The sequence below is a fragment of the Lithobates pipiens genome, unplaced genomic scaffold (assembly GCF_037356315.1).
Source record: "Lithobates pipiens isolate NorthernLeopardFrog02 unplaced genomic scaffold, aLitPip1_a1.2 Scaffold_8, whole genome shotgun sequence".
Lineage (NCBI taxonomy): Eukaryota > Metazoa > Chordata > Amphibia > Anura > Ranidae > Lithobates > Lithobates pipiens.
This window is the reverse complement of record NW_027507903.1, coordinates 397429446-397457085: the sequence shown is the minus strand read 5'-3', so window position 1 is coordinate 397457085 and position 27640 is coordinate 397429446. Positions and strand designations below refer to the sequence as shown.

The 27640-nt window shown below is 43.0% G+C and overlaps 1 protein-coding gene across 1 annotated transcript in view; it reads left to right on the top strand.

The window, feature by feature from the left end:
• Positions 1-15921: 15921 nt before the first annotated feature.
• CXCL14 (C-X-C motif chemokine ligand 14) overlaps positions 15922-27640 on the top strand; it is a 49826-nt gene continuing 38107 nt past the window's right edge. The window contains exons 1-2 of the mRNA XM_077474011.1: positions 15922-16217; positions 16674-16779. Coding sequence (XP_077330137.1) covers positions 16154-16217; positions 16674-16779 — 170 coding nt within the window. The 5' untranslated portion in view covers positions 15922-16153. The remainder of the gene's footprint in view (positions 16218-16673; positions 16780-27640) is intronic.

Genomic DNA, 27640 nt, shown 5'->3' with positions numbered 1-27640 from the left:
GGAGAAATGTGATGGTGCTGGCTGGCAACAGGACAGGGACCACCAGAGCAGAGGCATTCAGCAGTCCAGGCCTGGTGTGGTGAGAAGGCTGATGCCCAGAAGTTATTTAACGCACCTAATACACTTAGACCTATTGAGCAGTATTGCTGAGACCTGCAGTTCTATAGCAGAGGTCTCATCCTTATAGACTGAGTTTAATCAGGCCTCAAGCTTATAGTTGATTGACGGTTAAGGGATATCTACACCGGAGACCTTTATAAGTGTGTTGCAGAGCAGGAGTTGTTACCGCTATTCACTTCATGTTACTTCAATACTTGTTAAACCCTTGGATTACAGACACTGCAGTATAATAGCTATCAGAAGAAAGAAGATCAAAAGATTACACTCTACATTGGGAGACTTTGTGTTCTATTTACAGGATTAAAGGACTGCATCATACCTCAGGGGGAGACCTTGACCATTTGTACTGCACTGTATTTTGTAACTGTGTGCTTAGTGTGGGCGCACTGGAAGTAGGAAGGTGTTCAGAGTCAAGGCATTGTTACTCTGGACATTGGTCCCACTTGGAGACGTGCTTGTAAGGGTCATTCAAGAAACCTTTTATGTGTTAATAATTTTTGAGTACTCATTGTATCATCACAATAAGTTTGGATGTCTATACAGTTTATTGTAGCCATTGTTTAATATTAGCCACAGTAAAATTATATTCTGGTTAACCACTACTGGTGTGAGGCCTGTTCGTTATTCTAACAGGTGGAGCCACGGATGTCCAGGTAATGGCAAAGGTACATTATATGCACATTGTTATTGTGGGATTGTTCCTGGTTGTTAAGTCTCATATCAACACTGTTACACAGCTGTGTCAAGCGGGTTGAGACAATTTGTTTAAGGGTAAGGCTGCTTTCACACTGGGGCGGTATTCAGGCGTTACAGCGCTAAAAATAGTGCCTGTGTAACGCCTGAAAAAAACCGGCCCCTTTAACTCCAGTGTGAAAGCCGGAGGGCTTTCACACTGGAGCGATGCGCTGGCAGGACGGTGAAAAAAGTCCTGCTAGCCGCATCTTTGCAGCGGTGAAGGAGCGGTGTATTCACCGCTCCTAAACCGCTCCTACCCATTGAAATCAATGGGACACCGCGGCAATACCGCCGGCAAAGCGCCGCTGCAGCGGCGCTTTGCGGGCGGGTTTAACCCCTTTTCGGCCGCTAGCGGGGGTTAAAACCACCCCGCTAGCGCCCGCACACAGCCGCTAAAACGACGGTAAAGCGCTGCTAAAAATAGCGGCACTTTACCGCTGACGCTGCTCCCGCTGCAGTGTGAAAGCAGCCTAAGAGAGCAGAGTACAGGCCCAATCAAATATCAGCAGCTCCTTCGGGGGTCAGTGCTACACATATATATATTTTTGTCATTGAACAGCTTTCAGTATTACGGCTGGTTGATGGAACAGCATAGCTAAATCTATGTTACACCTTACTGATTTAAACCCTACTATTAGGATCTCAATGGTTCCTTTCCATACCTATACTCTATTGATTGATTCTTGTGGAACTTTTTTGGCTTTTATATCTTCCCATCAGCTTATTGCATTCATTGATTTTCTGGACTTCAGCGCTTTTGGTGTTTTTTTTTCTTGATTTTTTTTTTTTTATAACCTAACCTTGCTTTAATCTTCTCTACAACGTTATCCTTGACTCGTCTGGTGTGTTCCTTGGCCTTCATGAAGCTGTTTGTTCACAAGGTTCTCTAACAAACCTCCGAGGGCTTCACAGAACAGCTGTATTTATACTGAGTTTAAATTGCACACAGATGGACTCCATTTACTAATTAGGTGACTTCTGAAGGCAATTAGTTTCACTAGATTTTAGTTAACGGTATCAGTGTAAAGGGGGCTGAAAACAAAGACATGCCACACTTTTCACATATTTATTTTTAAAAAAATGTTGAAAATCATTTCTAATTTTCCTTCGACTTCACAATTATGTGCCACTTTGTGTTGGTCTATCACATAAAATCCCAATAAAATACATTTACAATTTTGGTTGTAACATGACAAAATGTGGGAAATATCAAGTGGTATGAATACTTTTTCAAGGCAATGTATATATAAATAGTGAGGGGAAAAAAGTACTTGATCCTTGATACCCAGAAAATGCATTTAAAAAAAGCTATAAATTGATTTGCATTTTATTGAGTGAAAAAAATATATTTGACACCTTTGAAAAACATCACATAGTACTTGGTGGCAAAACCCTTGTTGGAAATCACAGAGGTCAGACATTTCTTTTAGTTGGCCACCAGGTTTGCACAAATCTCAGGAGGGATTTTGTCCCACTCCTCTTTGCAGATCCTCTCCAAGTCATTAAGGTTTTGAGGCTGACGTTTGGTAACTCGAACGCTCGGCTCCCTCCAGGTATTTTTTTTATGAGATTAAGGTCCGGAGACTGGCTAGGCCACTCCAGGACCTTTTAATGAGCTTCATCTTGAGCCACTCCTTTGAGCCACTCCACTACCCACTTTCAATGCCCTGGCTGAGGGAAGGAGGTTCTCACCCAAGATTTCATGGTACATGGCCCTGTCCATATTTTATTAAATTTTCACATTTTTTAATTTTTTTAGACAATAGAAAAAAAACAATTGATGTGCTGTTTGACATTTAGATGACAAAAAAAAGAACACTAAAGTGGTTTTGCATATTAGGTGGCTGGTAGCGCATGGAGCGAAAAGCAAATTAAACGTGAATAATTACATTATATACATTTCAGGAAAACGTTACTATAATAAGCGAAAATGAACATTCACTGACAATACATGACCGGTTCCATTTTAGGCAAGGATAATAACTTATACTATTTGCTCATTTCAAGAGTTAAAAGTACAGTAATCTGATGCTAAGGAATGTGCTGTATACCTTTTTTTTTTATTCTTTTACTTGCGTAAAGAACATGGGAGAGCCAGATAAGACATACAGAATACATGCAGTGTGACCTTAAGAGCTTCAAGGATTGTTCACACGGGTGACTTTGTAGTGGCAATAAAGTCATCAGTAGTCAAAGCAAATCATCTCACATGATTTGCCACTGTGCAACTGAACTGAATCTATGCAAACAATTTTCTGCTAATGACAACATTGCTTGGCTGGCATTTACAATTTCCACTATGTATTCTAGAGGGTATTATGTAGTATAGCAATATTATAAATCACAAGTTTTATTTATCTCTTTTTGCTGTTTCATTGTTAACACCAGTGTGGATAAAAATCGATGATTGTTTAAAAATAAATTTGAAAAAAAACTTTTTTTTTTATTTAAATCAGATTTTTTGGATTTTTATCAAATTTATTTGAATAAAATGCTTTTGGAGTAAAAAAATCTATCTAAAGATAATTTTCTATTGAAGATACAATAATAATTTAGTTTATTTAGCATAAAATGGCCCCTGATCCCTATACTAAGTAGGGACCTAACTAGGGGGCAATGCAAACATAGTGGTCCAGTAATCTCTGGAAAACTCTCTACTGATGGCTAGTGCATTGGGAACCACATCTCATGTTGGAACACTCAAATGTGATTCCCACAAACCTGGGTGTAAGTTTCTAAACAGTGTTCTAAGCGGCAGTACTGTTGCATTGCCTAGTGTGCAGAGGGTACGGCCAGCAGCCACTCATAAACCCATAGGATTATAACTTCTCCTCCTGCTCTCTGCATTGTCAGCTGCTATAATGCCCCCCTTTGACAACACCAGACTGACAGTGGCGTTTCAACAGACCAGAAGATGTCAGCGACTCGCCCCCCCTAAGGCTGAAGCAAATCATCCTATCAGCAGCTTGTGTGTGCTCTACAGTGTCCTTCCAACAATGACTGCCTCAAGCTCAGGAACAGTCCTTAATTTTCCTATTCTGTAGGGCTCTGGTAATGATGGGATCTGTTGTTCTAAAACACTCTGGGGACTACATCTCTCACAAGTCCTTGGTACAACACTGTCAGTGACAGCCTGGTCTGTGCAGCTGTAGTCCACAGTGTGCCTCTGACTGGTGCTACACAGGGCTTAAATTTGAGAGTAGATCTGAATACATACATTTTTTTTTTTTTACGTTTGAAGCCCTTGTGGCATAAGCAAAAATATAAAAGATCTAAGGATTCCAACCCCACCTGATACAGTGATTACTTGCAGAAGGCCTTCTGCTCTCTCACTTTACCCAAACTGGGATAATGACCCCATCCCTGGGCTCTGATATGGCTCTCTAGAGTCTTTTTTTTTTCTTCTTCCTGCACCAACCTTTGTACTTTTCCTACCTGTTCAGGAATGAATACCATACCTCCATATTTTGCTCATCCATCTTTGCTGAAGTTAGAGAGGTCCCTGACCCTCCTACTATACCTAACTGTTGGCTACAAGTCATCGACTCCAGGACTGCGACATCTTAGAGCTAATGACACCATATCTTTGGTTGGATCACGGATTTTAGGGACCTGAACCCTCCATGCCATGGTAATCTTCACTCCTTCTATAGTTCAGGTCTTTGCCTAGGGGACTCTTAACCGGTTTCCACAGGATTCTTTTTTCCCCAGGACTTCATCCCCATGCAGTATTTCCTGGGATATCCCTTCCTGACCCCTACTCAGCTATCTATCCTCTCCCTCTCCCCCTATGCCAGTTTACTGCCTGAGTTCCTTTATTTGAGTTATAGAAAATGCATATGTGTTAGATGTGCTGTTACTTTATTTTGTGCATAACGTTTTCCTCTTATATAATTTGGGGTGCTGCGATCGGAGCAGCCCATGTGCGCCTCTATCTGACCAGGGGATATGTTTTTCCCATCTCACCTGGCCAGGTCATCTCCCTCTCCTGAAGAGGTAGACCGATTATGTTTATTTGAGGGTACGGAGGGTTCTTACCTTCCTGCCCCTCAGAGGTTTTTCCTTCTTATATCCTCCTTTTTTCTGATCTCTTCTTTCGCCTGCTCCCCTAATCTTATCCTCTTTTCTAGTTATCCCGACGGAACCCCCCATCCCACTGGAACGCTCAAGGGAACCTCCTTGCTTAGGAGATTCATCATCTCTGACCGCTTTAAACGCCCTCTGGTAAGTGACTCAACAAAATCTGAGAACATCCTTCTCTCTCTCCATGTCTATCACTGACAGGTCACCACCTTTGCTAAAAGTAGTTACACATAATACAAAGGGTCTAAATTCCCCTGTCAAATGCCAGAAAATTGATATGGTACTTCTTCAAGAAACACACTTTCCTAGGCTGTACAACCCCAAGTTCATCCATCCCAAATTTCCTAACTTCTTCTCGGCTGAGGAAAAATCCAAGGGGGTAGCTGTATGTTTTTCCCATAACTGTAAATTCTCCCTGCAATTGGAACATAAAGATCATGAGGGTAGATTCCTCCTAGTTAAGGGTGTTATCGATGACCAACTTTATTCTTTTATCTCATATTATGCTTCCAACATGAACCAGGCCAAGTTCTTTCACTCCATGCAGGCTCTGGGCCCTTTATTCGCAGACACAGCCATTTTTGGAGGCGATTCCAATATAGCTTTTGACCCAGGAATAGACAAAAGATGGGTTTGATGGTGCACAAACCATCAATCGACATATAGAGGGAACTTAATCCCTCGAAACGGGACTTTACACACTATTCCCACCCTCACCAATCATTCGCCAGAATAGACCATGTTCTAGTTACCTCAACTACAATTCCCCTGGCACTAAAATCCTTCATTAGAGATATAGTTTGGTGTGACCACTCGATGGTCTTCCTAATTTTAAATAGACCACAGGGTCAGACAATTAACAGACTCTGGAAACTGAATGAATCCATTCTCAGTGATCCGATCAGAACCATTGAAATAGAAAAGGCTATCACTGACTACTTTAACAACAATGACATAGATGAGGTCTGTCCCACTACACTCAGATACATAACGATCTATATAAATTCTATCAAACTCTCCCATAACATTTCTAAGATAGATCGTTACTGGATTATAGGCAGTGACGGAATTACCAGGGTTACACCAATCGCATTTGCGACTGGGCCCTTGAGTTCCGCCACTGTAGAGGGGCCCGCCGCTGCCCGGGATATAGTACACTGGTCAATTACGGGGTCTTCGTCTGCTCCACCCATCCTCTCCGTCTGCTCTGCCCATTCTCGCCAGCTGCTCCACCCATCCTCTTCTCCCGCACTCACGGACCCAGTCCCCGTCCATCTTCTCTGTCTCCGCCTGCAGTGCACTCACGGGCACACTCCCCGCCCACTCCACTTATCTTCTCTGGCTCCGCCTGCACTCGAGCATACTCACAGCAAGGAGGGGGAACCAAGTGATCTGCAAGTGAGTAGCACCCATCTCTCAATATCAACACTGCCACTGATTCCCCACACAAACCACCACCACTGCACTGATTCCCCCCACACAACTGCTGCCACTGATACCCCACCACACCACCACCACCACTGTACCGATTCCCCCCACACTACTGCTGCCACTGATACCCCCACACCACCACCACCACTACTGCTACTGATACTCCCCCACACCACCACTACTGCCACTGATACCCCCTCACCACCACCACCACTACTGTCACTGATACCCCCCACATCACCACTGCTGCCACTGATACCCCCACACCACCACTACCGCCACTGATATGCCCCCACACCACCACCACCACTACTGCCACTGATACCCCCACACCACTACTGCCACTGATACTCCCCACACCACCACTACTGCCACTGATACCCCCTCACCACCACTACTGCCACTGATACCCCCCACATCACCACTGCTGCCACTGATACCCCCACACCACTACCACCACTACTGCCACTGATACCCCCACACCACTACTGCAACTGATACTCCCCCACACCACCACTACTGCCACTGATACCCCCCTCACCACCACTACTGCCACTGATACACCCTCCCCACCACCACCACTACTGCCACACTGATATCCCTCACATCACCACTACTGCCACTAATACCCCCCTCACCACCACTACTGCCACTGATACACCCCCTCGCCACCACTACTGCCACTGATACCCCCCACACCACCACTAATGCCCCCCTTCACCACCACCACCACTACTGCCACTGATACTCTCCCACACCACCACTACTGCCACTGATACCCCCTCACCACCACCACCACTACTGCCACTGATGCCCCCCTCACCACCACCACCGCTACTGCCACTGATACCACCGCCACTACTGCCACTGATATCCCCCTCACCACCACCACCACCACCACTACTGCCATTGATGCCCCCCTCACCACCACCACAGCTACTGCCACTGATACCCCCACACTATCACCGCCACTACTGTCACTGATACCCCACACCACCACTGATACCCCCCTTACCACCACCACCGCAACTGCCACTGATAGCCCCCACACCACCACTATTGCCACTGATACCCCCCACACCACCAATACTGCCCCCTCACCACCACCACCGCTACTGGCACTGATACCCCCCACACCACCACCACCACTACTGCCACTGATACTCCCCCACACCACCACTACAGCCACTGATACCCCCTCACCACCACTACTGCCACTGATACCCCCCTCACCACCACCACTACTGCCACTGATACCCCACACCACCACTGATACCCCCCTCACCACCACCACCGCTACTGCCACTGATACCCCCCACACCACCACTACTGCCACTGATACCCCTCACCACCACCACCACTACTGCCACTGATACCCCCCACACCACCACTACTGCCACTGATACCCTCCCACACCATCACTACTGCCACTGATACCCCCCTCACCACTACCACCACCACTACTGCCACTGATACCCCCCACACCACCACCACCACTACTGCCACTGATAACCCCCACACCACCACTACTGCCACTACTGCCACTGATACCCCCCACACCACCACCTCCGCTACTGCCACTGATACCCCCACAACTACTGCTGCCACTTATCCACCCCCCATGACCCCTACTGCCAGTGACACCGTTCCCCCTCACCGCCACTCATCCCATCCCACCCCCCAACTACCACCCTTGCCACGCATCCCATCCTCCCACCACCGCTGCCACTCATTTCATCCAATGCCCCCCACCGCTGCCACTAGACCCATCCCCCTCTGCCTGCACTCGAGCATACTCACAGGCCCCGTCCATCCTCTCTGGTCACCCAAGCAAGACCTAGCAAGAGGGGGAACCAAGTGATCTGCAAGTGATTAGCACCCATCTCTCAATATCAACACTGCCACTGATTCCCCACACACACCACCACTACCACCGCTGCCACTGATCCCACCCCCACCCAACCGCCCATCTTCTCTGGCTCCACCTGCACTCGAGCATTTTCACAGCGCCTATCCTCTCTGCTAGCCCAAGCAAGACCTAGCAAGGAGGGGGAACCAAGTGATCTGCAAGTAGCACCCATCCCTCAATATCAACACTGCCACTAATTCCCCTCACACACAACCACCACTACACTGATCCCCCCCACACCACTGCTGCCACCGATACCCCCCCACACCATCACCACCACTACTGCCCCTGATATAACCCCACACCACCTCCACTACTGCCACTGATACCCCCCACACCACCACTACTGCCACTGATACAACCCCACACAACCACCACCACTACTGCCACTGATACCTCCCAACCACAACCACTAAAACCCCTGAACCACTGCTGCCAGTGATCCCCCCATCATGACCACTACTGCCACTGATACCATTCCCCTCCCCACCACTCATCTCATCATACCCCCCCAACCACCAACCGCACTATGGATCTCATCCTCTCACCACTGCTGCCACTCATTTCATCCAATTCCCCCCACCGCTGCCACTTATCCCATCCCCCTCCAACCATCACCCTTGCCATTAATCTCATTTCCCCCCACCACCTCTGCCACTCATCCCATTCAATCCCCCCTACCACTGCTCTCACCCCCCCAACCACAACCCTTGTCACTGATCCCATCCCCGCTCACCACTGTCAATCATCCCACACCACCACCGCTGCCACTGATCCCATCCCCACCCAACCACCACTGTTGCCACTGATCCCCCCCACCGCTGCCACTGATCCAATCTCTTCCTCACAGCTGCCACTCATACCATCCCTCCCCAAGCACCACTGTTGCCACTGATCCCATCCCCCACCACCACCACCACTGCCACTCATCCCAGGGGCACAGTTGCAATAGTGTACATGTTGCCCCTGAACACCTGGATAGGGGGGCATTTAGTGGAACAAATCCCCTCCATTTTTCTCCTGCAGCCACTAAAAGTCTGCTTCTCCTCCTCTCCCTCTGATAGGCATTCAGTGGCTGCAGGTGGAAAAATGGAGGGGATTTGTTCCCCCTCCTGTCCAGATCCTGCTGCCCCCGGGGGAAAGGGCCCTGGCCGGAGGTCAGGGAGGCCCTCCATGATTTCTTGCACCGGGGCCTTGAAGGTTCTAGTTAGGTCTCTGATTATAGGGGCTTGTTTGTAATTCTCTTTTCCTCCACCCAGGGAAAGTAGTGACCTAGGGCCCAGCCGGGTCTTCATTGCCCCGGGGAGGAAAGGGGAGGTGGACCGGACCCACCTTTAAACTGAGTTCAAGGGCTCTATTACTCCACAGTGTGAACCCATTGGGGTGGAGTGATTATCCCAGGGGGCTCAGAACTGGCTTGGACCATCGCCGCTAGATAATTTATGGTCATCTCCCAAGGAGGGACATGATTCAAGCCCCCAAAAGGTAATATAACAAGTGATATGACTCATCACATCTAACTATATGGATTGATAGATTTGTGTGTGCTATATACAGCTAACCTGCCATCTACAATTATATATCTTTTGATGTTTGCTATTTCGGGCCATGTAGTCCTTTAAATCATTAACCACATGTGTTTGTTGATATCTTTCTATGCCTACTCAATAAAACTATTGAAAAGAGAAAAACAGATCAATTTAAATCACCCTTGCCAGTGTTAAATGGTTTGTCTTATCCATGTAAACTGATACATTCTGCTGGAGAGCTTGAACTTGTGAAAAACAACAGAATTTCTGGCTGGATCACCAGATGAAAATATATGGAAGAAAGGCTAAAAAAGAAAATGAATACAGCTATCACATCTAGGAATTAATAAGCTGCCATATAATAAATGGTTGCATTTAATACTGCTTTAATGGAAATTGACAAGCTGAAGGACAGTTTTGCATAATTAACAACGGGAACAGCGTCAGTAAACTACTGGCCAATTTCTATTCACTGGTCAATGCAGCCTATTAATGTTTGATGATAAAGCATGTGTCATATATGCTTACACTCTTCATCTTTTAAGTGCATACTCTTTGCCTTTATATTTGTTATTGGTCATGATTGTGCTTGCCAGTATGGATTTGTATACATTTGATTGATGTTTCTTGCATGCATCATGTTTTGTTTTTGTGCTTCAATAAAAAAAAAAAAAACATGTCACTGCTAAAACTACCTGAAATGATATAGCTTTGAGTACCGCTATATGTAAGCCAAGCTAATTGTAAAAGAAAGAAATCAATTTCACAGCCAACTATGCACTGCTAATGTATGAAGTAGCTGTGACTGTGAAAATTGTGTTGTTGCACTACACCATGTACAGCTTTAAGACATCCCACAAGTATTTTTTTTTTTTATGTATTTTTTATCCTTAAACCCCCACAAAAAGATCCTCTTCCTGCTGTATGTTTTTTTTTTTTAAATGTTTGAATTTGTACATGTCCCCCCGCATGGCAGTGCCAAGTTTTCCATGTTTTTTTGATAGTAGTTTGCCTATTAGCTAAAAAAGCTTAAAGTGGTTGCAAAGTCTTGTCTTTTTTTTTTTTTTTTAATCAATAAAAAATAGCAAACATGTTAGGCCCCTTTCACACATGCGGACATTATGTCCGTATTTCATCCATCCGTTTGCGCATGAAATACGGACATACATGCATTCCTATGGGATAGCGGGTGTCTGCGGATGAACATCCGCAGACACCCGATATCGTCCGCCTCCGCAATTATCCGATTCTGCAGACAGAGGAAAATCCTATTTTTCTATCCGTCTGCAGAGCGGATCGGATGAACACGGACAGGCAGTCCGTGCTCATCTGATCCCTATAGAGGAGAGTGGAGAGCTGACAGGGCGGTCCCTGCACAGTGTGCCGGGACCGCCCTGTTATCCGCCGGCTCAACGGGGACTACGGAGCGATCCCCGCTGAGCAAGCGGATCATCACTGGGCGGATCATTATTGATCCGTCCCGTGTGAAAGGGGCCTTATACTTACCTCTTCTGTTGCAGTGGATTTGCACAGAGCAGCCCAGATCCTCCTCTTCCTCGGTCCCTCTTCTGTGCTCCCTCCCTCCTGTTCAGTGCCCCCACAGCAAGCAGCTTGCTAGGGGCACAGCCAAGCCAAGTCACAGCTCCCTGTGCCCATTCAGACACGGAGTTGGGGCCGGACCCCACCCCCTCTCCCTCCTGATTGGCTGGCTGACTTTGATTGACAGCAGCAAGAGCCAATGGCTCCACTGTTGTGTCTCAGCTAATCAGGAGGGAGAGTCTCGGATGGCCGAGACACTCGTGGACATCGCTGGACAGAGATGAGGCTCAGGTAAGTATTGGGGGAGGGGGGATTTACACCACTGGATATTTTTTTTAATAAAGGATATTAAAATTGTATTTTTTTTGTGTGAATGATTAATCAGGGGTGCCATGTGTTCATATGAGTAAGAGTAGTATAGGGCCTTCTTATTCTAAAGAGGGCTTCCAGATTATAGAAAGTCCCCCCCCCACCCCTCACATTTAACAGGGCAGGGATGGGGGGAAGTGGATCTTGGCAAGATACCCTCTCAATGTTGAGGACATATGGCTTGGTATGATTAGCCACGTCAGCCCCGGAAGGATTTGCCCTCAGGTCATTTTTGCGATACAGCACTGCATTACTTTAACTGACAATTGCGCGGTCGTGCGACGTTGTACCCAAACAAAATTGATGTCCTTTTTTTTCACACAAATAGAGCTTGCTTTTGGTGGTTTTTGATCACCTCTGTGGTTTTTATTTTTTTTGCTATAAACAAAAAAATGTGACAATTTTGAAAAAAAAAGCAATATTTGCTATAATAAATATCCCCCCCCCCCCCCAAAAAAAATGTGTTCCTCAGTTTAGGCCAATATGTATTCTTCTACATAAAAAAAAAACAAAAAAAATTGCAATAAGCGTATATTGATTGGTTTGCGCCAAAGTTATAGCGTCTACAAAATAGGTGTTATATTTATGGCCTTTTTATTATTATTTTTTTTTTCTAATAATGGCGGTGATCTGCGATTTTCTAGTGGAACTGCAACATTGCGGCAGACAGAATGGACACTTTTAACACTTTTTTTGGGACCATTGACATTTATACAGCAATCAGAGCTTAAAATAGCCACTGATTGCTGTATACTGTAAATGTCATTGGCAGGGAATGGGTTAACACTAGGGAGCGATCAAGGGGTTAAATCTGTGTCCTAGGGAGTGATTCTAACTGTGGGGGGATGGGACTGCCTGGAGGAGGAGACCTATCACTGTTCATACTTAGAATGAACAGTAGATCTGTCTCCTCTCTCCAGGCAGAATGGAGATCTGTCTGTTTACATTGACATATCTCCATTCTGTCTCTCTCAGGAGCGATCACAGGTGCCAGACAGACATTGCGGCTGCCCAGCACATGCAACGGCTCCGTTGTCACGCCACACGCTCCCCCTAATGGCCCTAAACCGACCAATGTACAGCTACAGCGATTTTCCCAGGGGAGCCAACCTGCCACAGTATAACTGGGGCTGCTGGTCCTCAAGTGGTTAAGGATACCCCTCCTTTCCTGGTCAGCCAGGATGTATGCTCAGATGTATTTTGGGGGGACCCCATGCAATTTTCTTTCTTGTTTTTGAATGGGATACCCACTTAATATCAGATCAGACCCCTACATAGGATAAGGATCTTATATACATTTTGGTGTTGCTCCAAAAATTTTATTTTTAATATTATCATTGGTTGTTATGGTGCATTATAACTGGGGACATGCAGTTAGGGGAGGCAGAGCCTCACCTGCCATGAACATTCAAAAATAAATAAACGATAGAGGGTTTTAGATCGGGCCCTTGGGGTCACAGAGAGGGGTAGGTGAAGTCCTACCCCACCACTGGTTAAAACTTGGGGATTTGGGGCTCCTGCCACCTATAGTTCTGGAGATATGGGGCTTCTTGTGCAGCCTGTCAGAAGCTACATACAGAGAGGCCAGTTTAAATACAAGCTGGCACACTCTGTTTGCAGCAGACTGAGAGGATGAGCTCACAGTGCCTCTTACTTCTTGTCAGAAGCACTGAGCCTCATGGACATCTTGGAGCCTTGGACCAATGGTAAAACACCATTGGAACAAGCTGTCCAATAAAAATGCTGCAGTGGAGGATTGCCTCTCACTGCAGTGTCATAGAAGGGGGCATGTGTCTAAAAGACACATGCTCCCTTCCAGCCCAGCCCTCTTAACTAGAAGGAAAAACCATGGGTTTATGGGTATAAGGTTTACCCATAATCCCATGTTTTTCCCCCACAGTTAAGAGGGAAAATAAAAATCTGCTACCTGCTGAAAAGGTATTGTTATAACATATAGCATTATAATATATGATTTAAAGAGGAGGTCCGTTTAAAAAAAAAAAAAAAAAAGTCAGCAGCTGCAAACACTGCAGCTGCTGACTTAATAAACACACTCACCTGTCCAGGGCGCCCGCGATGTCGGCCGCCCGAGGCCGACCCGTCCCTCGGCTCTCGGGTCCCCGCGCCGCCATTCGTTGTAAGGGAAACAGGCAGTGGAGCCTGATGGCTTCACTGCCCGTTTCCTACTGCGCATGCGCGAGTCCCGCAGCTACTGCGCATGCGCGAGCCCCGCAGCGCTTTCTGAATGGGACGCGCTGTGTTCTGGAACACACAGTTCCCAGAACACAGCGCGACTCATTACCCAGAAGACGCCGCGACGAAGGGAGAAGACACAAGATCTCCGCGGAGGAGGAAGAGGAAGATTAGGAGAAAGTGCCTAGCAACAGGCATTTCTGGTAAGTAAAAAAAAAAATTTTTTTTCATTTTTTTTTTTTTTATATTTTTTTGTAATTTTTAATATTTTTTCGTTTTCAGGGTGGCCCTCCACTTTAACTTGATTAAAACATAATAATGTATTTTTTGTCTATTTACTGTGAAATTACTGGTTTGAAGTTATAACACCAAACTTCAGTAATTTGTTCGTTGAGCCACCTGCTTGGGTACAGTTTTTGAAAATATAGTAAATTACCTTAAAAACAATATATAATAATTATTTGTATATTATTAACACATGGTAATTAACCACTTGGCACCCAGGCCAATTCTGACACTTCTGTGCCTCAGAACCCCCAAACATTATATACATTTTTTTATCAGACACCTTAGGGAATAAAATGGTGGTCATTGCAACTTTTTATGTTACACGGTATTTGCGAAGCAATTTTGCATTCGTGAATATATATTTAAAAAAAAAACACTTAAAGCGGAGTTCCACAAAATTTTGAGAGGTGGTCTTTTATGAAAGATCACCTCTCCTTGGATATAAATTTTTTTTTTACCTTTTAATGTCCTTTTTTATGAAGTACATACTGTACTTCAGATCTATCTGGTCAGCGGCACAGGACATCATATCCTTTTTGTGCGGCGAGCCCCCTGCTGTCTTCTGGGACCTGTGTTTATGAAGACAGCTGGCCATTCACAAAGCGCCATGCATGCGCAGTAGGAAACAGGCAGTGAAGCAAGACTTAAAATGGCAGCGCCTGCACCCGATCTGATGGATGGATTGGCCTGGGGGGGGGGGGGCAACATTGCGGGCTCCCTAGATAGGTAAGTGTCCTTATTAAAAGTCAGCAGCTACAGAGAAACATTTGCGGCTGGAACACCACCCAATTTTTTTTGTATAAGGTGAAAGATGATGTTACGCCAAGTAAATAGATTTCTAATATGTCACGCTTTAAAATTGCACACGCTCGTGGAATGGAGCCAAACGTCGGTACTTAAAAATCTCCATAGGCATCGCTTTAATTTTTTTTTTTTTTTACAGGTTACATGTTTAGAGTTACACAGGTGGTCTAGTGTTAGAATTATTGCTCTCACTCTAATGTTCGCAGCGTATGTAACCTGTGTATATCTGGTTCTTATACTAGCCAGTGCCTCACCAGCCATTGACCTCACCGCACAACCACGAATGACCGAATGTCTGCCGGTGTACTAGCAACAGGTAACATTATCAGACAGACAGACGTCTTGCACAGCATCCTTGGTTGCTAGAAGGCAGGCAGCCACTTGCATCCTAACAACCAAATGTGCTTACAGACACACAGTGGGAAGTTGTCATTTAGTGCCACCAGTAATAAATGAATGACTCCTAGCTGCAGTCATAGGTTTGTTTTGGTGGACAGGCAAACCTCTGATTTAGTTTGCCAAAATGCCAGCACTCAAAGTTTGGGCGATCCCTGGATGGCAGCAAACATGAACCCCCCATCCCTACTTTGTAATATACAGTATATTAGATACAGTAGGGGAGGGCATACAAATTATTCAGAAGCTCATTTACACATAGAAACCTTACAAACATTTAACTAAATCAAACAAAATAAAGTACAGTGTGTACAACTATTAATTCCTGCTAAAGGAGAACGTAGTAAATACATTTCATCAATCAGAAAGTTTATTTATTGAAAATTCACTTAAGGAAAAAACAAATCACTGTGGGTTACAAATCCAGACTGTGCTGTTTTTTCAGTCATTCCTTTCAGGCTGAACAGGATAGGGTAAGCTAGAAATCTCCACCCTCCACAGAGTGAAGAAATTGCAGTGAGTAGTTTGGTTGCTATGCATGTTAATGACTTTGTACCCTGGGCTGTAGGATCTGTTTTAAAAGAGGACAAGCAAGCGAGGCGAAGCTCAGAGTGAAGGTGGAAAACAGGCAGTGAAGGCATCAGCACAGAAACAGTGTGAGCAGCGCAGCTTCTGTGAACTCCACACAGGCAGACCTCCAGGTAGCACAGTTTAAAACTCATCTCCATATTATAAGTAACAGAAAAGGAATTGGGACATGAAACCTCTTTATGCAGCAATCCTATTACTCATTCTAGCAATCTGCACACTCCAAGTGGAAGGTAAGTTACTATTTTTTTTTTTTTTTTTTTTAATACCATTTCTCTTATACTGTTATTTCATTTCAGAATAGAATACTGAATAGCCTGCTAGTTGCATTTTGCTAGAAACTACTAGATGTATAAATGTAGCGACGAGGTATAACGCACCTTGCTATGCATTGTATAGTTAAGTATTCCCTGAAAAGCAATACTCTTTTTTGCAATCTGTATAGGACTTAAACATGATGTTATATTTTAACAAGGGAACATATCTCTGTAGCCTTGAATCTGAAATGTATTAATAAGCTGTGCTTTAGCATTGCATTTTATTAAATTTTAGAAAACTGTCACATACAGTAATAATAATGATAGCATGGCACAGATATAAATATAACACACACAATATTTAAATATATACAATATGTGTGTGTGTTTTAGTTTCCTCTGTCATCTTTTTTTCATCCTTTTTTTCCCCAGGGTCAAAATGCAAGTGTTCTAGGAAGGGTCCAAAAATTAGATTCACAGATGTTCAGAAACTGGAAATCAAACCAAGACATCCGTACTGTGAGGAAAAGATGATTATGTATGTATTTAGCTATTTACCTTACATTTTTATTTTTTTTAAGTTAAAATCTATAGTATTTTCTACTAAACCTAGTGAACATAAGAATGGTTGTGTTACTTTGTGCTGTTTTCATTTTCATGCAGATTTGAAACAGGTTCATCGAGACTTGCTTAGACTAAAGGGCAGATCCGGGCTAGATCATTATTAAATTTGGAAACTTAAAATTTGATTTATACTAACAGCTTCATTTTTTCTTATTTTAGAGATAAGTCCTCTTATTTTTTGGTAGTATAGTAGGTAATATCTGGTAATGAATCGTGGTTGCCTGAATTGCATTATTCTTTGTAGACCACACAGGTCAGGATGTAAATGTTAAAATTGCAGAGTTCCCTTATTCAACCTATCTCATAGTAACTACAGCAGCAAGATTCACATAACATAGTTTCTAGCTGTGGTGTTCTGGGTGTTCTTGCCATCCTGCACTGTTCCAGTACTCATAATTAGCTTTGGGTGAACTGACCTTATAACATGTAGAATTTGAGTTACCTTTATTTCTACATGTTTGCCTTTGTCAGTTCTCAGGTTTGATTAATGAAGGTGAAGGCCTTCTGAATATTTATTAAAGGGACATTGCAAGATTTACAGATTTTACAGTAGTGCATTGTGGTTTATTCAATGCTTTAGCATTCCTTTTTACATTTATTTACAATCTGCATAGCAAAAAGTTTCACTGTGCATGGTTTCTACTCTAGCAGATAGGACCATACTTTAGTTCCATCCAAGAAGAGGGGAACATTGAGTTTCCATACTTACTAAGTGTTTGTAGTCACTAGAACATCCATGTTAACACGCTGATGTGAATTTAGGTGGTCTTCAGCAAAGCAGCAGTACAATTTATTTTGGACATAAATTGTAGACAGGTTAGTACATCAACAAACAATCATGTAGGATGTTTATGGGAACTGTCCCAATTAAAAGAGTGTATTTTCTCATATCCATGCATTTTACTGGTGTGAATGATGATTTTTCATCTGGTGTGAATGAGCCCTTAACAGTGCAGGTTCTTAATTGATCTTCATCAGGTGTAGCCATTGATGTGTTTTAGTTTATCTTGATCAATTATGTTCAGACTAATTCTATGTAAAGTCCTAAAACCTGGGTAAATCAGACAAAGCCTGATATGAAAAATTATAGTGGTCGTTTTCAACTGCATGTCAAAGTCATCAAAAGATACAGAGAGAGTTTCATTTATAGGAAAAAAAACACCTTTATCTTCCTATCAGACAACATGGATGTCTTTCACATTGAAAGACCAATAGTGAAGCTCAGAAGGTAATAACTATGGGACCAAGCTTGACATTTACAGGGGAAGTTAAGATTTCATGTAACTTCAGCTGCTTATATTTCTGGATTTACCAGTCATTTTTGAATGCAGCTTTCACCTAGTTTGGCATTGTTTGAATTTACCAGACCTATGACCGGTTTACTTTAAAGTAGTATATCTGAGTCGCTGTTCTGGATCAAGTATGCAGGAAGTAAAGTGATAGGTAGCCAAACAAACAAATTTAGTGGATTGTGAGATGAGAAAGTGTTGCAACATGCAACTATTTTAAGAAAAGTCAATATTTAAATATAATATATTCCCCAAATAATATATTAAGCAGACTATTTCTTAGTATCTACTGATTATTATTATTATGCAGGATTTATATAGTGCAACAGTTTGCAGAGTGCTTTACAATGTGAGGGCAGACAGTACAGTTACAATACAATTCAATAAGGAGGAATCAGAGGGCTCTGCTAGTTAGAGCTTACAATCTAAAAGGGAGGGTCAAGTGATACAAAGGGTAAAGACTGTGGGTGATGAGCTGATGGAGAAAATAAAAGTACAATAGATAGGTGGATGCAGGATAGGAGAAAAGTTTTCAGGGATTGCCTTAAAGTTGATAGAGTTGGAGATAGTCGGACAGATTGTTTAAGGAAATTCCAAATGATGAGAGAGGCTTCTGAGAAATCCTGGAGGTGAGCATGGCAGAAGGTCTTAGGAGGAATGAAGAAAACAACTTGGTTGGTATTTTGAGACTAGATTAGTGATCTAGCTGGGGCCCAAGCTGTGGATCACTTTGTAAGTTATTGCTTGTAATAGTATGCAGTTTTCACCAATCTCAGCACTGCCACAGCAGGATGGTAGCTGTATGTGTCAATGCACACAGTGCATGCACATACTACAAGCATTTAAAACAACACTCTTTCCAAGCCCTGTACTGCAGAAAACTACGATTCAATGTCTTCCCCGCCCTCAGCCCTGAACTGTACAGCATGACTGACAGTCCAAGATTGGCTGATTATATCAGAGGAAATGACAGTCCACATTACGTACATTTTTTTTGTATCTTGTGTATGAAGTATGTCTTCTGGACAATGATATATTTAGGTTTTACTTTACACCTGCAAAGAATATGTACCAAATAAATATTGGCTGCAGAAAATTGTCTTTTTATGAAAACATACGGAAGTTTAAATCTTCAGAAACATGCTATCAGACACACAAGCTTTTTCTGACAAAGTCTTGAGCTGCTATTATCACACTGATCCTCCTCCTGGCCAATCAGGAAGCAGCTATTTAGATACGTCAACCAATTGGCTGAAAGGACAGGTGATTCTATTGAACACCTAGGAGGAGGAGGGGGGAAACACATGGCGGAAGCTGCCATGATAAGAAGGCGGAGGAGACACGATGGAAGCTTCTGCCCATAGGAGTGCTGCTGCCGGCAACCTAGATAGGGCTGGATGACCGACCTCCTGCGGGGGTGGGGGGGTGGTTGTTTGTTGCCCCCCCCCCCCAAAAAAAAACACCAGCCGCCACTTAATGTAGCTATGTATATGCCATATCTGCCCGATGCCCCTGAAAGCTGGAAATGACTGTAGACACCATGATCTCCACTTGCTTCTGGGTCTTGTGCTTAAAAGCTGGCCTGATTCATTCTGAACACAGGAGGTTATCCACTCAGCATGAGTGAAATTCAGACAATGCAAAGTGTTCTCTGATAGGGTGAGCTGGAGACGCTGGCCTGTGATGTCCTGCTCTCTTCCTCATTCAATCAGACAGCAATATGCATTTATTCAGAAAATGCAAAGCATTCTCAAAATGGGCCCTTGCCAACCTCCTTAGTTTAGAATACATCAGGTCAGCTGCTCAGCACAGGACCTGGAAGTGTAATGGAAAATCACTGTGAAAGCTACCTATAGAAATTACAATGATGTACATATGTAAAATACTCATATTTACACAGAGGCTATATAGTTAGTTGATATCTTTGCAACTATGTTAATTTAGCTTATTGCTGCATGTCAACTGTCACATTAGACAAAACGGCACTGAAATTCCAGCTTCTAAGGATAGCTTAACCAAAAGTCAACTGTGCATATTTTAAACCTTAAAGTTATTTAAACTTCTTTTTCAAAACCTGGTTATATTTATTAGTCATTTATGAATGTCTGAAAATAAATTTTAATGTCATTCATAATTTGCAGTAGGACAATTTGTCTTGCCAGACAGTGCACCGGCAAGAAAAAAGTAGGTTTAAAATGATACTTAAGGCTATCACTACAGCCTTTTCCTTCTCAGACAAGAACCTTTGAATCCCCATTATACACTACATTTCATTGTGGACACCACCAGCATGCCAGGGAGGAGTATTGTGAGGTTTGTTGCTATCAGGGCAGTGGCACTAGCACGTCACTGCTACCATAGCATTACATCAACAAACGAGTTTTACAATGCCTACAATTCGCATTTTCTGCCAACTGTGCATGTGCTGAGAAAGGAATGGGAACACATGTTTTTTTTTTACGTCCAATATGTAAGCACATGCTATAGAGATGCATTAATAAAAGAAGTAAAAATGATATTTTATTGTAATGGTAAGCACAATATACTTTAAATGAGCTTGCTAAAAGAATCATACACCATGTTAAACTTATAAAAGTTAAAGTTTTACCCAGAATTAGACAACATAGGTTGTCTGTTATTACCTTTGTTAGCTAGAAGATCTCATAAGTACCTCCTGAAACTTGGCTTTACATTACAATTAAGAGCTCCACCTTAGTAGTAATCCTTGCCCATACATCTAAGCCATGCCTGCACACTATATCTCTGCTAAATGAGAGAATCCTTATTGGCCATTGAGACTTGTTTGACAGGGGATGATGGATAGATGAGGCTTAGAGTGGTTGTAAACCCTTCCATATGCCCAGTGAAGTGACTGGCTTCAGATGATACACAGAGATGAAACAAATCCTTCTACATAAGTTGTATCTGTCTATCTGCAGCCTTCTCTTTTCTACATCCTTTGAAATTGCTGAATTATACACACTCACACTCTGCAGAGCTCATTGAAGAGAGATCTGACAGCTGATTGGAGGGAAGGGACACACCCCCCCCCTCAACACTGCACCCGGAAAAGAGCTGAGGCTGTCAATCAGCTGGTGGTCCCTCCCCTGTCAACATTTTTCTCTTGGTGTCTGGAAAAATTGTCAGAAGTGATTAATGCTAATAGCATAGGAACAAAGCAGCAGACAAAGTGACACTTAGTGCTCTTCATTGAGACAAGTACACAATATAGAAGGATATGTTTTGTTCATATTTCATGTCTGAGATTTACAACCACTTTAGACTGGCCATATACTAACATAATTTTGTTTGCAGTTTTGTTTTAAGGACATTCCTTTGATTTTCTAATTGCAAATGGGGTCAAATTGACATTTATCTTCGACCATAGTGAGAAGAAAATGGAAATTTTTGTCGAACAATTACATTTCTAAAATACTGTGATTTTCATTTAGGAAATTACATCCATTACAAAATCAAATGTGAAAAGCAAATTACATTCTTCAAGTCATCAAATGTCCTGAGAATGTCTTATGTATATCTTCTTAAAATATACCAGTATGTGGCCAGCTTTGGCTACTACTACACATTAAGAGGTTAAGATCTGACAGTAAGAAATGTGAAAACTAGATCAGAGCAATGCACAAAAGAAGATTTTGGCATCTTGTGATGCACGTTCTTAGTGTATTTAAAATTCTCTCATTTGCTGCTTTTTTTTTTTATTATTATTATTATACCATTGGATGTATTTTGTTATATATGTTTGATAAGTGCCAGAAACATTTTCTGGTCAGAAATACAGAGCTGACCTGTGTCCTTTGCAAACTTCCTGAGTTATCTCAAAGTTCTTATCTTGAACTACAGACTGATTAGCCTTTATGCTGTGAGAGAAGGAGTACTTGAGTAGTTTAGCTAAAGACACTGAGCATGGCTGAGAACACGCACATTAGCACATTATAACATTAAGTTATAGGGGTGCTGGATTTTTTTATTTATTTACTGCATCTTTAAAAAGCAGACCTCATATATAGCAGATTACCAAGTGGTTATGGAATGTGGAAAATGCATGCATTGCAGAGTGCTGCATACATTTTATTTTTTATTTTTTGCTTTTATATACAGTATGCTTTAACTTGGACTTTTACTCCAAAAAGTTTAAAATGCGTGACAGATTAAAGTAATTTTGACCTGCTCTCGTGTTTAATTATTTCAGTTTACAATGACTTTAAGGTCATTTCAAACTGTGGAATTACTGCCATGCAAACTATCTGAAATATCCCTTTGTGTCATTAACATAGTCAACATAGTCTAAATTATACAGTGCGTTACATTGTGTGAACTGGATAGCAGTGGTGATTTGCCTTTTATTGTCAGCTCGTGAGACTACATAATGTCATGCAACTTCTGACTAATTGGTGGGAGACTGCTGTTCTAAATTAATAATGCACCAAAAGATACATGACTTAGGGCAATTCAGTTCAAAATTTTAGATGTAGTAAAGGGCTCATGATTTAGGCCAGCTAAGTAAACATCTAGTCACCCATTAAAAAAAAAAAAAAATAAAAAATACGGATTTTGTCTGATCTATAATACATGTTGCTGTACACGCATGTTGCCAAATATGTAAGATCTAATGGGTCGGGACTTTGGAACTCAAGAGAAACATCCCCAGTTTTGCTGGAGACAAGAAATATGGCTGCACCACTGTAACATTTGCAGGCATACAATCATATTGCTTAGGCAGGCAACACACCTTCTCCACTTGCATCCAAACACAAGAAGTCACTCCCTTGGCTTTGTTTTTGATGTTTTAATACGGGTAATAACTTAGATGGGATGAAGGGTTTTATGGGATGCCCAACTTGAAGCAAAGAACAACAAAAAGGGGACAACTTGACTCTTCTGTCCAAAAAGATCCTGAACTGATTTCTTTCCTTTCCTCACACAGTCCTTCATAGATTAGTAGCAAATGTCTATTACAGATTAGGAGCTCTCAGACCCTCTTTGAAATAGCTTCTTAGGATTCTACTAATTAGTAGACATGTGCATTCGTTTTCGTCCGAATGCATTTTCGTCCGAATTTCAGCTATTTTCGTTTTCGTTTTGACAAACGATAACGAAAGCACAAAATCCGAAAAACGAAAGATCCGACATAAATAAATGCTTTATTTTCGTTTTCATTGTTACAACAGTTCGATATAGAATAGGAGATTCGACATGACTCTGACAACAATCTGTGTCTATAGAACCTGTGGTCGAATGTGCCTAACCTTACCTCTATTAGTCCAAGATTATATAGAGAAAATATTCGACAGAGAAAAAAGATTTGACAGAGAGAAAAGATTCTGCAAGTTACTGTCCTAAAAAGTGTTTGGGGACCCGGGTCCTGCCCCAGGGGACATGGATCAATGCAAAAAAAAGTTTTAAAAACGGCCGTTTTTTCGGGAGCAGTGATTTTAATAATGATTAAAGTGAGACAATAAAAGTGTAATATTCCTTTAAATTTCGTAGGGGGGGGGGTTGTCTATAGTATGCCTGTGAAGGGGCGCATGTTTCCCGTGCTTAGAACTGTCCCTGCACAAAGTGTCATTTATGCAGGAAAAAAAGTCCTTTAAAATCACTCGCAGCTATTATGAATTGTCGGCTCCCGTAATACAGAGAACACTCATTGAAAGTCATTGATAAAAAAATAAATAAATAAATAAAAAAAAGCATGGGGGTCCCCCAAATTCAATTACCAGGCCCTTCAGGTCTGGTATGGATATTAAGGGGAACCCCGCGTCAAATTTAAAAAAAAATTGACGTGGGGTTCCCCCTAAAAATCCATACCAGACCCTTTATCCGAGCACGCAACCTGGCAGGCCGCAGGAAAAGAGGGGGACGAGAGAGCGGCCCCCCCTCCCTCCTGAACCGTACCAGGCCACATGCCCTCAACATTGGGAGGATTCTTTGGGGGTCTGTGACCCCTCAAAGCACCTTGTCCCCATGTTGATGAGGACAAGGGCCTCATCCCCACAACCCTGGCCGGTGGTTGTGGAGGTCTGCGGGCGGGGGGCTTATCAGAATCTGGAAGCCCCCTTTAACAAGGGGACCCCCAGATCCCGGCCCCCCCCCCATTTGAAATGGTAAGGGGGTACAAAAGTACCCCTACCATTTCACAAAGAAAGTGTAAAAAATGGTTAAATAAAACAAACACACTTTTGAAAAATTCCTTTATTAAAAATAAAAAAATAAAAAAAAGATTCCAGCGGCGGTAATCCACTCTTGCTATCCAGCGACGGACGGTCATCTCTCCAGCGATGTCTCATCTCATCCAGCGCAGCGAATCCATCCTTCTTCTGTCTCCGTGTAGGAGACACTGCAGGCATTTCGGCGGCTGACGTTTCTTATATACGGAGGGCGGGGCCACCCGTCACCTGACCCCGTCCCCCTCTGACGCAAGGGGAAACCCGGGGTTCCCTGTGAGCACCCCTCTGATGTAACACAGGCAGGTTTCCGTTACATCAGAGGGGGGCGGGGTCACCCATACGTCACGGGGAACCCCGGGTTTCCCCTTGCGTCAGAGGGGGGCGGGGTCAGGTGACGGGTGGCCCCACCCTCCGTATATAAGAAACGTCAGCCGCCGGAATCCTTGCAGTGTCTCCTCCACGGAGACAGAAGAAGGATGGATCGCTGCGCTGGATGAGATGAGACATCGCTGGAGAGATGATCGTCCGTCGCTGGATAGCAAGAGTGGATTACCGCCGCTGGAATCTTTTTTTTATTTTTTTATTTTTAATAAAGGAATTTTTCAAAAGTGTGTTTGTTTTATTTAACCATTTTTTACACTTTCTTTGTGAAATGGTAGGGGTACTTTTGTACCCCCTTACCATTTCAAACAGGGGGGGCGGGATCTGGGGGTCCCCTTGTTAAAGGGGGCTTCCAGATTCTGATAAGCCCCCCGCCCGCAGACCTCCACAACCACCGGCCAGGGTTGTGGGGATGAGGCCCTTGTCCTCATCAACATGGGGACAAGGTGCTTTGAGGGGTCACAGACCCCCAAAGCATCCTCCCAATGTTGAGGGCATGTGGCCTGGTACGGTTCAGGAGGGAGGGGGGGCGCTCTCTCGTCCCCCCCTCTTTTCCTGCGGCCTGCCAGGTTGCGTGCTCGGATAAAGGGTCTGGTATGGACTTTTAGGGGGAACCCCACGTCAATTTTTTTTTAAATTTGACGCGGGGTTCCCCTTAATATCCATACCAGACCTGAAGGGTCTGGTTATGGATATTTAGGGGGAACCCCACGTCAATTTTTTTCTTAAATTTGAGGCAGGGTTCCCCTTAATATCCATACCAGACCTGAAGGGCCTGGTAATTGAATTTGGGGGACCCCCACGCTTTTTTTTTATTTTTTTTTATCAATGACTTTCAATGAGTGTTCTCTGTATTACGGGAGCCGACAATTCATAATAGCTGCGAGTGATTTTAAAGGACTTTTTTTCCTGCATAAATGACACTTTGTGCAGGGACAGTTCTAAGCACGGGAAACACGCGCCCCTTCACAGGCATACTATAGACAACCCCCCCCCCTACGAAATTTAAAGGAATATTACACTTTTATTGTTTCACTTTAATCATTATTAAAATCACTGCTCCCGAAAAAACGGACGTTTTTAAAACTTTTTTTTGCATTGATCCATGTCCCCTGGGGCAGGACCCAGGTCCCCAAACACTTTTTAGGACAGTAACTTGCAAATTAGCCTTTAAAATTAGCACTTTAGATTTTGAACGTTGGAGTCCCATAGACTTTAATAGGGTTCTAAAGTATGCTATATACTAGCTCCGTCGAATCTTCTTTATACATTCGACAGACACCATAAGCCTTCAAAGACAGATTCGACCGTGATTCATGTGGATTTTTGGACGAATGCAATTTTTGAACGAAAAACGAAATAAATAAAAACTAATTTTGGGAGTAACTAAATAAATTAAGTTTTCAGACGAAAACGAAATTCCGAAACAAAATATTTTACTCTGCACATGTCTACTAATTAGTATGTAGTTAAAATGGAACTCCTATCTTTTTTAACCAAGGAAGTTGCTATCTTAGCCTCTGTTCGGAAAACTGCCATGGTGCTGCACATGTGATCAGCTATGACACCAGCCATTTGGTGGTTTGACAGTTTGGTTGAGAGCACAAGCAAATGGGACAATTAGCATTCCAACATGCCAAGTGTTTTTTTTTTTTAAATAGATAGGTTTAGTCCCACTTTAACTTTTAAGAAATCCAATAGGCATTAACTGTGGAAACCAAGCACTAAAAAAATGCAAGCAGATGGCACAAAAGACTATGCATCAGTATTGCATCTGGTCTTTCTGAAGCTAATTTGTTTTCCATTATTGACATAGTGTGTCATGTTCTACACTGGGGGTGTATGAACGAGAGCCTGGGTTGTTTTTATTTTGATTCTTGATAACATTGTCATGAATGGTTTTACTATGGTGTGGTGAAGGTTTGATACCTTTTTGCTACTTTTTGAAACTTGTGTACTAACAAAATGGGTTTGATACATACACTGCTGTGAGTTTCCATTGGAGCGTTTTTTTTTTTCAAACTTTGGTCCGTTCTGGGACCTTAGTTGTATTTTTCAATAGACAAAGTCCACTGCTCTACTGACACCATCAACTGCCCTACTAAAACCAACATCGGCCCTACTGACATGTCCACTGCTCTACTGACACCATACACTGTCCTACTGACACCAACCTCGTCCCTACTGTCCACTGCCCTACTGACACTGTCCACATTCCACCCACTACCCTACTGACACTGTACACACTCCATCCCCTGCCCTACTGACACTACCCATTTTTAAAGTAATGCAAGTTTATATTTTTACAATGACATGTGTTTTATTATTTTTCTAAATTTTCTTTACTATTTAGTTAGACATTGCTAATTTATTTTAAGAAAAGGGCATCGAGCCCCAGTGATCTTTGATCTCTTTCATGTTGTTCAGGTAGATCTCTGTCTCTCAAAGGTTGCCTACCCCTGTGTTTGTGAGGCGGTACTGACTGGTGATCTGATCACTGGTCGGATCACTGGTTGAGGAATAAACAGGAAGCACGGATCTACAGAATGAATGAAGCTGAAGCAAGGAGATCCTTGCACTGCAACTTGGCAATGCAGGCCGCACCTACCCTCCCCGAATACCAAAACATGTATAGCCTATTTAATATAATGACTCAACACACTTATTGGCAAAGAATTGTCCACCGCACTTTATTGGTATATTCAAATCAATAAATAAATAATAATCATATTCTGATAATTTTATTGCATCATAAAATGCTTATATTTCAAATGATCAACTTCAAAACAGCTCAGTCTTAAAGGACTCGAGCATACATAAATCTTTTAACCAAAGTCCCCCCTACATCACGTAGGGTGACAGACCACATAGACGTGCTTAGCGACAAGGGAAGGGGGGTGGAAAGCTTGTTGCACCTTCA